General features: G+C 34.7%; 1 protein-coding gene across 2 annotated transcripts; it reads left to right on the forward strand.

Moving 5' to 3' along the window:
* Positions 1–2,885: 2,885 nt before the first annotated feature.
* LOC104212487 (uncharacterized) lies at positions 2,886–10,439 on the forward strand. Of its 2 annotated transcripts, none has more exons than XM_009761768.2 (7): positions 2,886–3,070; positions 3,420–3,504; positions 5,376–5,468; positions 6,303–6,333; positions 9,474–9,500; positions 9,613–9,739; positions 9,840–10,439. In XM_009761768.2, exons 2-7 carry the CDS (start codon positions 3,439–3,441, stop codon positions 9,892–9,894), a joined length of 399 nt encoding a protein of 132 aa, XP_009760070.1. In that variant the 5' UTR covers positions 2,886–3,070; positions 3,420–3,438; the 3' UTR covers positions 9,895–10,439. The 2 variants fall into 2 exon arrangements, with proteins under 2 accessions (XP_009760070.1, XP_009760069.1); XM_009761767.2 differs by having other exon boundaries at positions 2,945–3,070; positions 9,465–9,500.
* The last annotated feature ends 4,348 nt before the right edge of the window (positions 10,440–14,787 follow it).

The following is a 14,787-nucleotide window of genomic DNA, read 5'->3' on the forward strand; positions in this document are numbered from 1 at the left end:
TTCAGATTAAGTTGCGGGATAATTTCACATAAATACAACTCACACATATGACTTGCAACATAATAGCCCAGTTATAAATTTACAAATCTGTAGCCCAAAAATAGTCGGCTAATATTTGTAAAAAGAGTATTTTCTAGATTTTTTATTCGGCAACGGAGTTTAATCAGGATAATTATCTTATTTAGATGAAGTCATGAGATTTTCTAATTCTTTTGTCGTATAATTTCTCCCCCAATTTGTCTTTACTGCTGCAAGTTGTCCCCCAATTTTTCGTTGATTCTACTTATATGGTAAAATTTAGAAACAATTGCTGCAAGTTCGTGATTTGGCTGAGAATCAACAAGAAAAGTAGATTTATACATGAATTATTCCAAAAAAAGAAGAAAACATGAAAAAAAATTAATTTGATTATACATATGCGGTACATGTATAATGATGTATAACTATGTATAAACTTGTATATGGAATGTATAATAATGTATATCAAAAGAATAAGAGAAAGAGAAGAAGAAGATAAGTGATGTTATGAACATATATACACATTTATATATATTTATACACATTTATACACAATTATACAATAATGTATAAGTGTGTATAAATAGTGGTTATACAATATTTATACCAGAACACATCTAATATTCAATATTACACCTCTATTTCAGTATCAAAATATCAAAAGAGAGTTTTTCAGAGGAAGTTAGATCTGAAAATTAAAGAGGAGAGAAGATGGAGATGAAATTGTTTTATAAAAGAAGATAAAACTGGAACATCATCTGAAGAACTTGAAAAATGTCTGAATACAACACAAGACCTCTTTTTCATTCTTCGGTGACTTTACTGACTTCATCGTCGACCTATTTACCTTGAAAATTGAAGGAAAAAAATAGAGGATGTCTGCAACTCTTCAACCTCTTTCCAGCAATTTGAGAAGAAACAAAAAATTATTAATGAAGGATAAACGCATTTTGTCTTAAAAAAATTCACATTGCACAAAAAAAAAAAAGAGGACTGTGGTTATTACAGTATAGAAATAGCGATTTAGTCTCCTTGAGGAGATGTTTATTACAGTAATGGAAAAGGCCTTCCTGTTAGGTTGAATGAGAGAATGATTGTTGCTTCTAAAAGAGGAAGAAGCATTTGGATATAGGTTTTGGTGAAAAGTTGAAGAAATACAAAAGAAGGATAAAGAAGGCTAGGTTAACCAATGAAAATGGGCTATGCATTATTTGCAAAATGGGGTATGTCGGGTAAAGTTCCAAAATATGGGCTATTTTTTGTTCTGAAATTGGGTCAAATGACGTAGAGTGTAATTCTGTCTTAAGTTGCAAGCTTGAAGTTCACATTCCTTGCCATTAGCAACGTCAGTGTTAAACTGGTTGTCCAACGCCTTAGACTCTATACAATTGCAATTGAACTAATACAACCCAAACATATACCTTAATTAATTATTCATTTATTTATCAAGGTTTCTTTATTTTCTTGTTCCAGAACTTAGCGTGGGATGCATTGTGAATAAATACTTACATCGGATTACAAAGTGTCATTTTTTTAACCAAAACAAGTGACTAGTGTAAATAGTCTTCAAAACAAGTGATTTGTGGGATAATACTGGGTCGTTGTTGTTGTTGTTGTTGTTGTTTGTATTAACTCTCTACCCTTCGGGATAGGGGTAAGGTCTGCGTACATATTACCCTCCCCAGACTTCACTTGTGGGATAATACTGGGTCGTCGTTGTTGTTGTTGTTTGTATTAATAAAGTCCATTATTTCTCCAATCTGTTATCGCCAACCCAAAATCAATCGATTTAGGAAAAAGGAAAGAGAAAGAAAAGGCAATGAGAAGAAAATAGGATAAATAAAAAAGAGCTTGAAAAGAATAGAACAAATCTTATCTTATGATTAAATTATCTTCCATAAATATCTCTTTATTCTTGTTCTTGATGTGAGGATTTTCCCTCTACATCTCAAAACTCAAACACGTATGCAATTCTTATTCATTTAAAACACACACTATTTTATTTCTATTTTATTACAGAAGTATCTTTAAAATTGATATTCTCTTAAACACTAAATTATTTGTCCCTTGGATTTTTTGCTCTCAAGCGCAACTCACCTTGAGAAATTAACAAATACTTAACCCACAATCTGACAATAGTTTAGCTAAAAGAAGGCCAGTATTTTTATGAAATACAGAAACTATTAATTCCTATAATTTGAAATAATATATGTATAAACAAATTAGTCAAATCAATTCCAATGGGAACTTATGCTAACAAGAACCAATTCAACTTTTTTGTATCAAAAGAAACTCTAAAAGGAGGTAAATCAAAATAAAATTAATTTTTAAAAAATCGTTTTGTATCAAAAGTAACAAACAACAAACATGGGAACAAATATAGAAATTGAAAAAAGAGATAGAGAAAGAATCAAACATGTGATAAAAGGAATGAATTAGCAGAGTTGAATTAATCAATGTTGGTGGTAAATTCAGGCAAAAGCAAAAAAGATTGATTTTCAATATTTGCGAAAAATTGAAAAGAAATATCTTTTTCCACCAGACCTATTAAAAAAAGTTTTTAGTTTTTGTAAAACTGAAAAGGGTCTTCCGTTTGATTTTAAACAGGGAAAAACCACTCAGATTCTGCATACAAACGGGAAAATTTTATTTTGTGTCTTATACAACTGACACTAGTTATATCAGCCAACATTTTTGTGTCACAGTTTTGTCGATCCAGATTTTTGTGGACCCAGAAATATAAGATTGGGTCCACAAATTTATGAGACAAAAAAAAATCACATACAACTAGTGTCACTGGTACGAGACACAAAATAAAAGTTCTCGTACAAACGTGTACCACTATAATTTATAACTTGAGGTGGTATAGGATGTTACGTGTTCTGAAGCCGTAATAAACAAAAAAACGGCGTCGTTTCGCCGATTTTCGGTGTTCTCCAATATCCCCTGATTTATGTCTTTTGGTTGATTTTATTCCGATAATTCTTTTTCTTTTCTTTTCCCAATTGCAGTGGCTGTATTGTATCTCTTCATCTCTTTGAGCTTGTCGCTGGTAAATGATACATATAATGTCTTTTCTGCTTTTTCTCAGGATTTTAAAGCTCTGTCTTTTTCCCCTTTATTTTGATTGCTGATTCTCCTTCGCTTTTCTTCTGTAATAAATATGTGTAGTATTGAATTATTATGGCTTGAACCAATTAAGTCTCAAAAAAAAAATGAAGAAAAAGTTCCAACTGCTGTTATGTAGTTTCTCAAATGAGTTATAACTACTGAAATAAAGAGAGTTGATGTTTTTAATTCAAGTAATGTAGAAGGTGTCCTATAAATTCCCTGCATCATGATTGTGTTTCTAACTTGAATCCGCAAACCTGATTGGTTGTTTTTGCCTCAACATTTTGCAGGCACAGTTAGATACTTGAGATGCTGGTGGACGAGGCAAAAATCTTGCTAGGCTTTTCCACTAATTCTTGCCCCACTCCTTGTCAGGTATATATTTTTATGTCTATTGTATACATAAAAAGGTGTGTGGCATGCTTGTTTCTTATACTTCCTCCGTTTCAATTTATGTGAACCCATTTGACTGGGCACGGAATTTAAGAAAAGAGAGAAACTTTTGATCTTGTGGTGTAAAATGAGGCACATATATTTTGTGTGGCTATAAATCATTGTGTAAAGGTAAATTGTTTCCAAACAAGGAAAGGGGTCATTCTTTTTGGCACTGACTAAAAAGAAAATAGGTTCACATAAATTGAAACGGAGGGAGTATTATTTAGCATACTACATAAATACCAACACGAGGTGAATGTAGTACCGGGACAGTAAAACAATAACAACTGAGTAAGCGAATTACCATTCAACCAATAATTCAAGAATATTTTTTGAGAAGGTTTGCCCGGCCATTCAACCAATATTTTTACAAGGTAATAGAATTCTGTTCCCTTTCAACTACGAATGCTTCCTTTTATGGAGGAAAACCTTTAGACACTGTTAAATGTGATATAACCAGCATCAAGTTCAAAGGGCATCTCATGTGAAATGATCTATCTCATTTATCCGGTCACCTTCCACTGGAACTCTCACTCAGCAACCTCCTCTTTCCGTCAACGTACTTCAGTAGCTTAGCTCAATTATCTTTGTTCTTTGTTTTTCTACTATGCCATCATCCATGTATTTACCGAAGATTTGGGACGGCCCACTGATTATGACTCTTACTGCTTCCTACTATCTCAATCTATTGTTTTCTTGATTTTGTTTATCTTAATATTACATTTATATTATTATCCCAAACTGTCATCGCCTTTTTCAGCAGTCGTGCGACTTATTTAAAATTGGTTCCCCATCTCTTGAACTTTTTTTCTTATTTAGGTCATTTTGTAAATTCTTACTTCGAATTGCCAAAGGAAGAAACTTTTCTAAAATTTCTTGTCTAATTGCTGATACATCTTAACCAAATTATATAATATATCCATTAGAGGAGAGATGGTATAGTGAGCAGAATGAGGAAACTAAAAATTCTTGTCTAATTGCTGATACATCTTAACCAAATTATATAATATATCCATTAGAGGAGAGCTGGTATAGTGAGCAGAATGAGGAACTAGAGAAAAGCAGAGTGAATACCCCCCCCCCCCCCCAGGGTTTACAATGAGGGTTTTGTTTCCTTTTTCTCCCTTTGATTTTATTTATCATTTGGAATAAGTGGAGAATTAAACTGAGGATACTTGCAAATTATCAATTGTAAATATATTTAATTGCTTATCATTAGTGAATGGCAATAGACCCTTGGGTCACCCTTCTCTGGACCCCGCGCATTGGAGCTTAGTGCACCGGGCTGCCCTTATTATTAATGAATGGAAATTTTCTCCACAAACAAGTTTTATTTACGAATGGATAAGCGTAAAAAGGAGTGAATATATGCTCCCTCTGTATGTGCGTGTTTTTTTTTTCATTTCTTTATCTTATTTGCTACATTGATCACCCAATGCTAGTTCCAATTTGTTTGAAAAACATAAATGTTTTCATGAACTCAGAGGACTATTTTGTGGTCGGTTCAGTAATAGTTTAGTATCATTTATGAGTTCTGTAACTTGTTTCTAGAAGAATTAAGCTTAGGGCTATTTGAATGTGGTTGATGTTTGGGCACGAAACCAAAAATGATGCTTAAGCAACAATTTTCCTCAGATTTGTAACATATATTTGTTACTTTTTATTTCATTTTATTTTCTTTTTCGTTGTTTTGTCTTTATTAGGATTCTGAAAAACTTATGCAGGTAGTGATTTTTTGTAAAAGATATATTACTGCCTGTGTGCCGCCATTTATGAAACTAATCATAGTGCCACATTTCAAACAAATGTAGGTCAAAGCTGCTTATAGAAGGAAGGTATGGGAGACTCATCCAGATTGCTTTCCAGTTCATCTCAAACCTGATGCAGAACTCAAATTTAAGATGGTAAGCTTTCCACTTTGTTGGCACAACGACCCCCACCCCCATGCCTTTTCTCCCTTGAAACAACTACTTTATCGAATTTCATATTTTTCCAGTGTTTATTTTCGTCATTTCTACTTATGATACCTGGTGATCTTTTTCTTTGAAACTTCATTTTCATCAATATTGGAGCATCACAAAATAATGTTGCCCTTGGGACTAAGTTATATACTATGTAATGTGGTCTTACACGCTCTATGTTATAGTAAACAGAAAAAGCTATTGGCTCGTTCAACATTTTCTCCATTATAAACTTGCCTTAATAAGTGTGTTATCCCAAAACCAAGGTAGTCTTTTGGAACCATTTAGTAGAGCGAAGAAATAATTTTTGCTATGAGAACCAGTATCTTCATTGATCCTTCTGGTAACTCTCGTGCTGTATGAATTTCTCCCCTCTTTCTTCAACTACACACTTTCTTTTTTGATAACCATGGTGTCCGGGCCAACTTGTGCGCACCTCTACTAATTCCACGGGATACGGGCTACCTCCCACCAGCAACAGGTACCAGGTAACTCTATCCATAAGGCTTGGATAGAAGGAAAGAAATCACCTAGTGTTTTTCGGATTTGAACCTGAGACATCAAGTTCTCAACCCACTTCATTGACTACTAGGCCACACCCTTGGGTGCCAACTACACACTTTCTTAATCTAATAGTGTGGGCAAAAGCGTAATTCTTTGTCCTTCACCTTTCCTCTATCTGAATGATGAAGGTTCAGTTTATGTGTGTCATTTCTTTTCTATAAGCTTTATTTGATTGGTCATTGTTACTGAAGTTTAAAATGTGTGTGGATGCAGATTTCAGAAGCATACACTTGCCTGCTTTCTGGTAATTCTCATGTCTTAGCACATCTGCAATATGTGACAAGCTAAATAGATTCATTTTGAAACCTTTACTGATGAAATGGCAAATTAATATGATTTTCAACTAAAGAAAGAACCTCCTTCCACTTTCCGCTTACAATATTGTTTCTTTCTCCACTCATCTTGTCCCTTTTAAAAACATGTAGTGTATAATTCTCCATTATATATTCCTGCGAGAACTACTGTTAGATCTTCCTTATATTCCTTTGATGTTACAAGCTTTGATCCAGTTCCTGTTCTTTAAAGCATTGACAGAAAGCTAAATGTTCCATTTAGCCCCTGTGTCTTTAGTCTAGTGGAAAGAGTAGTACACGTGATGTGTAGTGTCAGGTGCACGTGACAAGTTCGGACTTGTCGCATGGCAAGGACTGGTATTTAAGTGGAAAAGGTGAGAGACATTATCCTCTGGTGGGATGAGATAAGGTATTTGCTCCTTTAGAAGTGTGAGCTTCTAAGGACCCTTAATTTGTCTTAAACTATTGATGCTTTGTGATGGACTAGTTTATTCATGGTTAGAAATGGAAATGGAATTCGTTTTTTGCTGGATATCCACTATGGGAATACCACTCTGAAAAAATGACTTCCCCCAAAACCTTTTTTACACAACTGATAAGAGTGTTAAAATAGCGGATCATCTTGTGAGAAACAGATGCCAAGTATCATCAGATATATCACTCACGAGGCTCAAGACTAGAAATGTGGCTGTGTTGCTGAATTTTCTTTCCCAACATTTCGTTGCGCAAATGGATGTAAGTTCCAGTTGAGTTATATGAATTATTTGTAATTGTGTCAAAAGAAGCCAAAAAATTCCAGAAGAAATATCCGAGCATATAATATCATATTTGCTTTCACGTCTTTTGGAGTTAAGCTTCATAAGAAATGGCATTTTCAAGGAAAGAAGTTTCTACTTTTAAGGCATATGGATAAAATATATCACGATCTTTCATCATCAGTCCCACGAGTTGTGCAACAGGGTGTCAAAATTCCAAGAAGCAAACTTATCAGATGAAGTGATAGAAATCCATATACACAATTCTTTCTCCTACTATAAGATTATTCGACATTTCGAAATGTACAAATTTGAACTGCTGCTAATGCTTCTTTAGATCGTGTGTATAACATCCTCAGTAGATTAAGTTGCTGCAATTTGAATAGATGGAAATAATGAACATTTAGACAACAAATATCGAGTAAAATACTATTATGGCTGTTATGACACGCTACCATTCGTGTTGATGGTTGCAACTTCATCTATGTAATGCTGCTTTTTGAATTGCGACATTTCCTTATTCTTTGATGCCGACCGCCTTCACCTTTCGAAAAAAGTAAAGGATATTGTAGCGGGTCATAATAACCATACTAATGTATTACTCTATGTTTGTTGCATGAATGTTCATGGATGGTAATATCTCTTTCGAGCACAATATTTGGATTGTTGTAGTCTATCCAAATTGCAGTAACTTGATCTATTGAGTGTGTTATACATATATTGATCTAAAGAAGCATTAATAACAATTCAAATTTATATATTTGAAAATATACGAATGATTTTTTGGCTGGCAAAGAATTGTGCATAAGGATTTCCATCTATTATTGGCCCGATTTCGCCCACCAGTTCCTCTGATGAGTTTGCTTCTTGTAGTTTTGACATCCTATTGCACAAATCATTATTTGTATTATAAAGTTGAAAGTAACATGGATCATCATTACGTGGGACCAATAATAGAAGATCGTTACCTGTGCCTTTATAGTGTAAACACCTTTCCAGAATATGTCATTTTTTTATCAAACTTAACTCCAAAAGACATAATTGTAAAGATGCTATTATATGCTTGGATATTTTTGCAAAATTCATTGTCTTCTTCTGGTCAGCTAACACTAGTTCATACAACTCAGCTGGAACTTTGGTGGTTACTAGTTTGATACATCAACTTGTGCAACAAATTGTTGGAGGCTTTTATTGAAACTTCTTAGCATGACAAAAGGTCCATTCAGGAGCTTTTTGCTACTTATTATTATATGATGATAATAACTGGTAAGTAGTATCTCCTAATTTCACATAGGAAAATATTATATAGTATTAAGAGTCTAAGACAAATATTTTCTAAAATGTCATAAAAACAAAGAAAGTCAATCTAGCTATTGCACTAGAAGTACCTCCATTCAGTACTCTTATGATAAATCCTCAAGTAACCAGCTTATTTTTGGCCTTTTCAGTTGTGCTTCTTCAAAGTGTACATCTTGTTGGTTGAGTTGATGATGCAACCAGCTTATTTTTGGCTTTTCAATTCATCTCACCTCCCTTCATAATCAGCACTCTATGTTACAATTGGTACAAGTTGCACTGTTATTCATAATGTTCACTCTCCTGTAGCATTTTTGGCAAGAAGAATACTACGGCTGAGTCTTTGTTCTATCAGATCCTAAAAACCAAAAGAACTATAATATCCGCGCAATTCCAAGCCTGCTCATGTTTTCCAATGCCTTTATGTGTGATGTGTAAGAGTGAGGAAGTTAGAACTTTTCACGCAAATCTCTTATATATCCTCTAAGAAGAACCCTTACCACTTTGAATAACTTGTTGGATATTTTTCTTGTGTAGCTTTACACAATGATCCCAGTACCACTTGTCTACAAAGCAAAATAGACAGTTTTAGGATAGCAATCAAATTTTGAATCCAGTAGCATTAAACCGGCCATTTTCCATCATCAATTGTCTCTGTCCCTAATATTTCAATAATTGAAATTAGGGAAACCAAATATGCAGTAACTGTATGGCCTATAGTTTAAGGGTTCGAGTCGTGGAATTAACCACTGATGCTTGCATTAAGGTATGTTGCTTATATCACACCTCCTTGGGGTGTGACCCTTCCTCATGCCGTACGTGAACGCGGGATGCTTCGTGCACTTGGCTGCCCATTTGCCAAATGTGCAGTAACCCAAATTTCTAGGGCTCACTAAATTTTACCCCAAGATAAATATGGTGTGTGCATTTTGTTGTTTAGAGCTCTATCAATGTACACTTATTTGTTATTACTTGCTGTTTTTATTTGTTCCTTGCTCTCTTAGTTGGGTTCATCGTCTCACTTTGAATAGCAATTACAGGTACAAGACACGAAGGTCAACACGGTGGTAAGTTACTCTAGAGCTCCATAATTGTGTCCATATACATGTGTGTGTTTATGTGCACATATAACATGGGATTAACCCCTGATCTAATGGAAAGATAATGTTTTGTTATCAGTTGGATATTCACGTGTTGTAAGAAGTGGAGTTCCTAGAGGAGGGAGGAAAAATCATCCACTGATTGGGCTTCCCTTTATTTTTATTATTTTGGGAACTGTAACATTGGGAGGAACAAATATTGCCAGGTAATTTGTCATGTTGATTGTGAGATGTTGTTTTGTTGCTTGAGGAAAAGATTAATGAGATGATCTGAATATATGCCTTTTATACCTTTTCCACTATCAGGGCCTACAGAAAACAGAGGGCGGATTGTCCTTCTCATAATCCTTTTCTCCCTTGATTTTTCCAAGTTTCTGCAACATTATGTACGTAGTGGCATGGTATGTACAAATATGGTGCGGCGTTAGTCCTCTATGAAAATGTAGCTGATCCAATAAGCTTCAATGAGTCTCATTCGCGGCACATTTATTAAGTTGTGTTTGTGAACTTTCAATTGTAATTCTGAAGTTGTTCATTATGTAAATTAGACGCTAGTTTAGGTGAAGGATGGTAAAGTTGCTGCCATGTGACTAGGAGGTCACGAGTTTGAGCCGTGGAAACAGTCTCTTGCAGAAATGCAGTATAAGGCTGCGTACGATAGACCCATGTGGTCCAGCCCTTTCCCGGACCCCGCGCATAGCGGAAGCTTAGTGCACTGAATTGCCCTTTTATTTTTTAGCTGAAGGATGCTTTCAAAATGAAAAATGTAAGCCCTTGCTCCAATTTGTCTCTATATCACATGAAAGGAGGAAGAGCAACTAAAAAGAACAGCATGACATGTAATAATCCCATAATATGGTCCAGATTGCCATTACTTTATCAATTTCCATTACTCATTTATATTCATGTGCCAAATTTTAGTACAATGTATGTGCATATTTCGTGAAAAGCTGTGGAAACGGCCAAAACCTTATAAATAAGTGTATCAGATGTACGATTATGAAATAGTATTATAGCACCACTTTTTTAATATTTAACGGACTTCAGATTCATTAAAAAGTGAAGTCCACTTTGATTCCATTGAAGCAATCTAATCTCTTATATATTTGTACTCCTAAATTAAATGTTTATGTTTCATTTTATTTTCTTATACAGTTTTTTGAAAACATTCACTTTTCTTAAGATAATCTTTAGTCGATCATTAATTTCCTCGCGCACTCTTAATTTTCTCGTTCTTACTACCAAAAGAGAATGAAACAACACACGACTGTCGCATGTTGCATATTTGATATGATTCGCTCCCTTCTTCTAACAACATTTGACTTTCAATTTTAACGTAAAAATAGCACGGTATAGCTTGTTTTCGGACCGGTCATTCAAAAATAGTTAGCGTTTATTAAGTCAATAAAAAATAGCCACTATTTTGTTACAACAGAGACCGATCCAGCATAATATACTGGAGTTCGGTGCACCTTTGTATGAACTCCAGCATATTATGCTGGATCGGTATACTTTATTGGCTCCAGTATAATATACTGGAGACTAGAGCACCGGTGCTCCAAACTCCAGTATATTATGCTGGACCGGTATACTTGCTGGAACTCCAGTATATTATGCTGGAGTTCTAGTGTACTTATGCTGGAACTCCATCATATTATGCTAGAGTTCCAGCATACTTATCATGGAACTCCAGTATAATATGTTGGAGTTTAAGTATACTTATGCTGGAACTCCAGCATAATATACTGGCGTATTTTCCGGGTTTTGAACAGTATTTTCGCTTAGATTTATCTTTACATAAAAAGTAGCTAAATTTCGATTACTTTTGAAACTGGGCTATTTTTGAACGACCTGTTGTAAATCTGGTTATTTTGAATTTCTCCCAATTTTAACTTGTGCTTTACTTAACTAAAGATTGGATATATATTTGGTTGATAACTTGAAAAAATGAAATTTTATAGATGAGATGAAAATGATTTTTGAAAGTTGAAATTGTGTTTGAACATGCATTTTATTTGAAAATAATTTGAAGTTTTTTGCGAGTAAAAACAAAAGCTTCAAAAACTACTCTAGAGCTGTTTTTGGGATTAGAAGAATTTGTTTTCAAATCTACTAAGAGCCCGTTTGGACATTAAAAAAAATTACTTTTTTTTTTTCTAAATTTTTTCACTATTTTTAAAATTTTTAATTTTCACTTGAAGATGAATTATGGAATTTTTGAAAAATTTGAAAAACCCCAAAAGTGTTATAAAATAAAGACTATAAAGTAAAGACAAGTATAGAGAGAAACTGATATATTATTCGAATTCAAACTGATGTACATAATGAATTGAAATCTCTTCTATTTATAGAAGAAAGGAAGCTGCTCTGTAAGCTGCTACTACAAGCTGCTGTGTAAGCTGCTACTACAAGCTGCAGTGTAAGCTACTATAAGCTGCCACTACAAGTTGCTGTGTAAGCTGCTGCTTTACCAGATATGGATAATCTTCTACTGAGAGCAATATTTATCCATAACGGAGTACTGAATGGATAAGCTTATTATACCCGGTATGGATAATCTTCTACCGGGGGTAATGTTTATCCATAACTGGGTACTGAAAAGATAAGCTTATTATACCCGATATGGATAAACTTCTACTGGGGGTAATGTTTATCCATAACCGGGTACCGAAGTGATAAGCTTCTTCAGGAAGCTTATTTCCAATATAGTACTAAATAGATAAATATATTTACGGTGGAGTCCCATATGGATAAGCTTCTTCAGGAAGCTTATTTACAACGGAGTACTAAATGAACATCCATAATATAATATATTTATAACACCCCCCTTGGATGTTCATTAAAAGATAATGTGTCTCATTAAAACCTCACTAGGAAAAACCACGTGGGAAAAAAAATTCTAGTGAAGGAAAAAGAGTACACATATTTAGTAATACGCATTGTTAGGTGCCTCATTAAAAACCTTATAAGGAAAACCCCATGGGAAAAAACCTTAGTAAGGGAAAAAGAGTGCATCGCGTATTTTACTCCCCCTGATGAAAACCTTGTTTCAAATATTTGAGTCTCCGCATTCCAATCTTGTATACCATCTTCTCAAAAGTTGAAGTTGGCAAAGATTTAGTGAATAAATCTGCTGGATTATCACTTGAACGGATTTGTTGCACATCAATGTCACCATTTTTCTGAAGATCGTGTGTGTAGAATAATTTTGGTGAAATGTGCTTCGTTCTATCTCCTTTTATAAATCCTCCCTTCAATTGGGCTATGCATGCAGCATTGTCTTCGTATAAAATTGTGGGTCTTTTCTCACATTCCAAACCACATTTTTCTCGAATAAAATGAATTATTGATCTCAACCATACGCATTCCCTACTTGCTTCATGAATAGCTATTATCTCAGCGTGATTTGAAGAAGTAGCAACAATAGATTGCTTTGTGGAGCGCCATGATATGATAGTACCTCCATATGTAAATACGTAGCCGGTTTGAGATCGAGCTTTATGGGGATCAGATAAATAACCTGCATCTGCATAACCAACAAGGTCTGCACTATCTTTGTTAGCATAAAACAAACCCATATCAAGAGTTCCCTTTAAATATCGCAATATATGCTTAATCCCGTTCCAATGTCTCCGTGTAGGAGAAGAACTATATCTTGCTAGTAAATTAACAGAAAATGCTATGTCAGGCCTTGTAGCATTAGCAAGATACATTAGTGCACCAATTGCACTAAGATAGGGTACTTCGGGACCAAGGAATTCCTCGTCCTCTTCTGGAGGTTGGAACAAATCCTTATTCACTTCAAGTGATCGAACAACCATTGGTGTACTCAATGGGTGCGCTTTGTCCATGTAAAAGCGTTTTAAGACCCTTTCTGTATAGGCAGATTGATGGATAAAGATCCCATCTGCTAAATATTCAATTTGCAGACCAAGACAAAGTTTTGTCTTTCCAAGATCTTTCATCTCAAATTCTTTCTTAAGATATTCAATTGCCTTTTGAAGCTCTTCTGGAGTTCCAACAAGATTTATGTCATCAACATAAACAGCAAGTATAACAAATTCTGATGCCATTTTCTTTATAAAAATACATGGACAAATAACATCATTTATGTAACCTTCTTTCAGCAAATATTCACTAAGGCGATTATACCACATGCGCCCAGATTGCTTTAAACCGTACAAAGATCTTTGTAATCTGATTGAATACATTTCCTGAGATTTTGCTTCAGGCATTTTAAATCCTTCAGGAATTTTCATATAAATTTCATTATCAAGTGAACCGTACAGATAAGCTGTAACTACATCCATTAGATGTATTTCAAGCTTTTCATGTAGTGCTAAACTGATGAGATATCGAAATGTTATGGCATCCATAACAGGTGAATATGTTTCATCAAAATCGACTCCAGGTCGTTGTGAGAATCCTTGTGCAACAAGGCGAGCTTTGTATCTTTCAACTTCATTTTTATCATTCTTTTTTCGCACAAAAACTCATTTATGACCAACTGGTTTTATACCAGCAGGTGTTTGGACTACTGGTCCAAAGACCTCTCTTTTAGCAAGTGACTTCAATTCCGATTGAATTGCCTCTTGCCATTTTGGCCAATCAGATCTTTGTCGACATTCTTCGACAGATCGAGGTTCAAGATCCTCACTATCTTGCATAATATTAAGTGCAACATTATATGCAAAAATATTATCCACCACTATTTCAAATCGATTTAAATTAATCCCATCACCGTTCGAACTTATTAAAAGTTCCTCACTCACATGAGCTTCGGGTTCATTGATTTCTTCAGGAATCTCAGAACTAATCAGATTTTGGGTCTCTTCAGGAGATCCCTTCATAGTATCGTTTTGATCATTTGTCGATTTTCTTTTTCGAGGATTTCGATCCTTAGAACCCAAAGGCCTACCACGCTTCAGGCGTGCTTTAGGTTCACTAGCTCTCATGCTAGTAGATGGTCCTACTGGGACATCAATTCGGATAGGCACATTCTCTGCTGGGATATGTGACTTAGTTATCCTTTTCAAATCAGTAAATGCGTCTGGCATTTGATTTGCTATATTCTGTAAATGGATGATCTTCTGGACCTCCTGATTACATATAGGGGTACGGGGATCAAAGTGAGATAATGATGAAACTTTCCACACAATTTCTCTTTTGATTTCCTTTTTCTCTCCCCCTAATTGTGGGAAATTTGTTTCATCAAACCGACAATCTGCAAATCGAGCAGTAAATAAATCTCCTG

The sequence above is a fragment of the Nicotiana sylvestris genome, chromosome 2 (assembly GCF_000393655.2).
Source record: "Nicotiana sylvestris chromosome 2, ASM39365v2, whole genome shotgun sequence".
NCBI lineage: Eukaryota > Viridiplantae > Streptophyta > Magnoliopsida > Solanales > Solanaceae > Nicotiana > Nicotiana sylvestris.

What these genes read in the sequence shown, in the direction of transcription:
- LOC104212487 (XM_009761767.2), top strand. Translation starts at nt 3,439, where the DNA reads ATGCTGGTGGACGAGGCAAAAATCTTGCTAGGCTTTTCCACTAATTCT. An exon ending in ACACGAAGGTCAACACGGTG is followed by an intron (nt 9,501 to 9,612) that starts GTAAGTTACTCT and finishes TTTTGTTATCAG; the next exon opens with TTGGATATTCACGTGTTGTA. An exon ending in GGAGGAACAAATATTGCCAG is followed by an intron (nt 9,740 to 9,839) that starts GTAATTTGTCAT and finishes TTCCACTATCAG; the next exon opens with GGCCTACAGAAAACAGAGGG.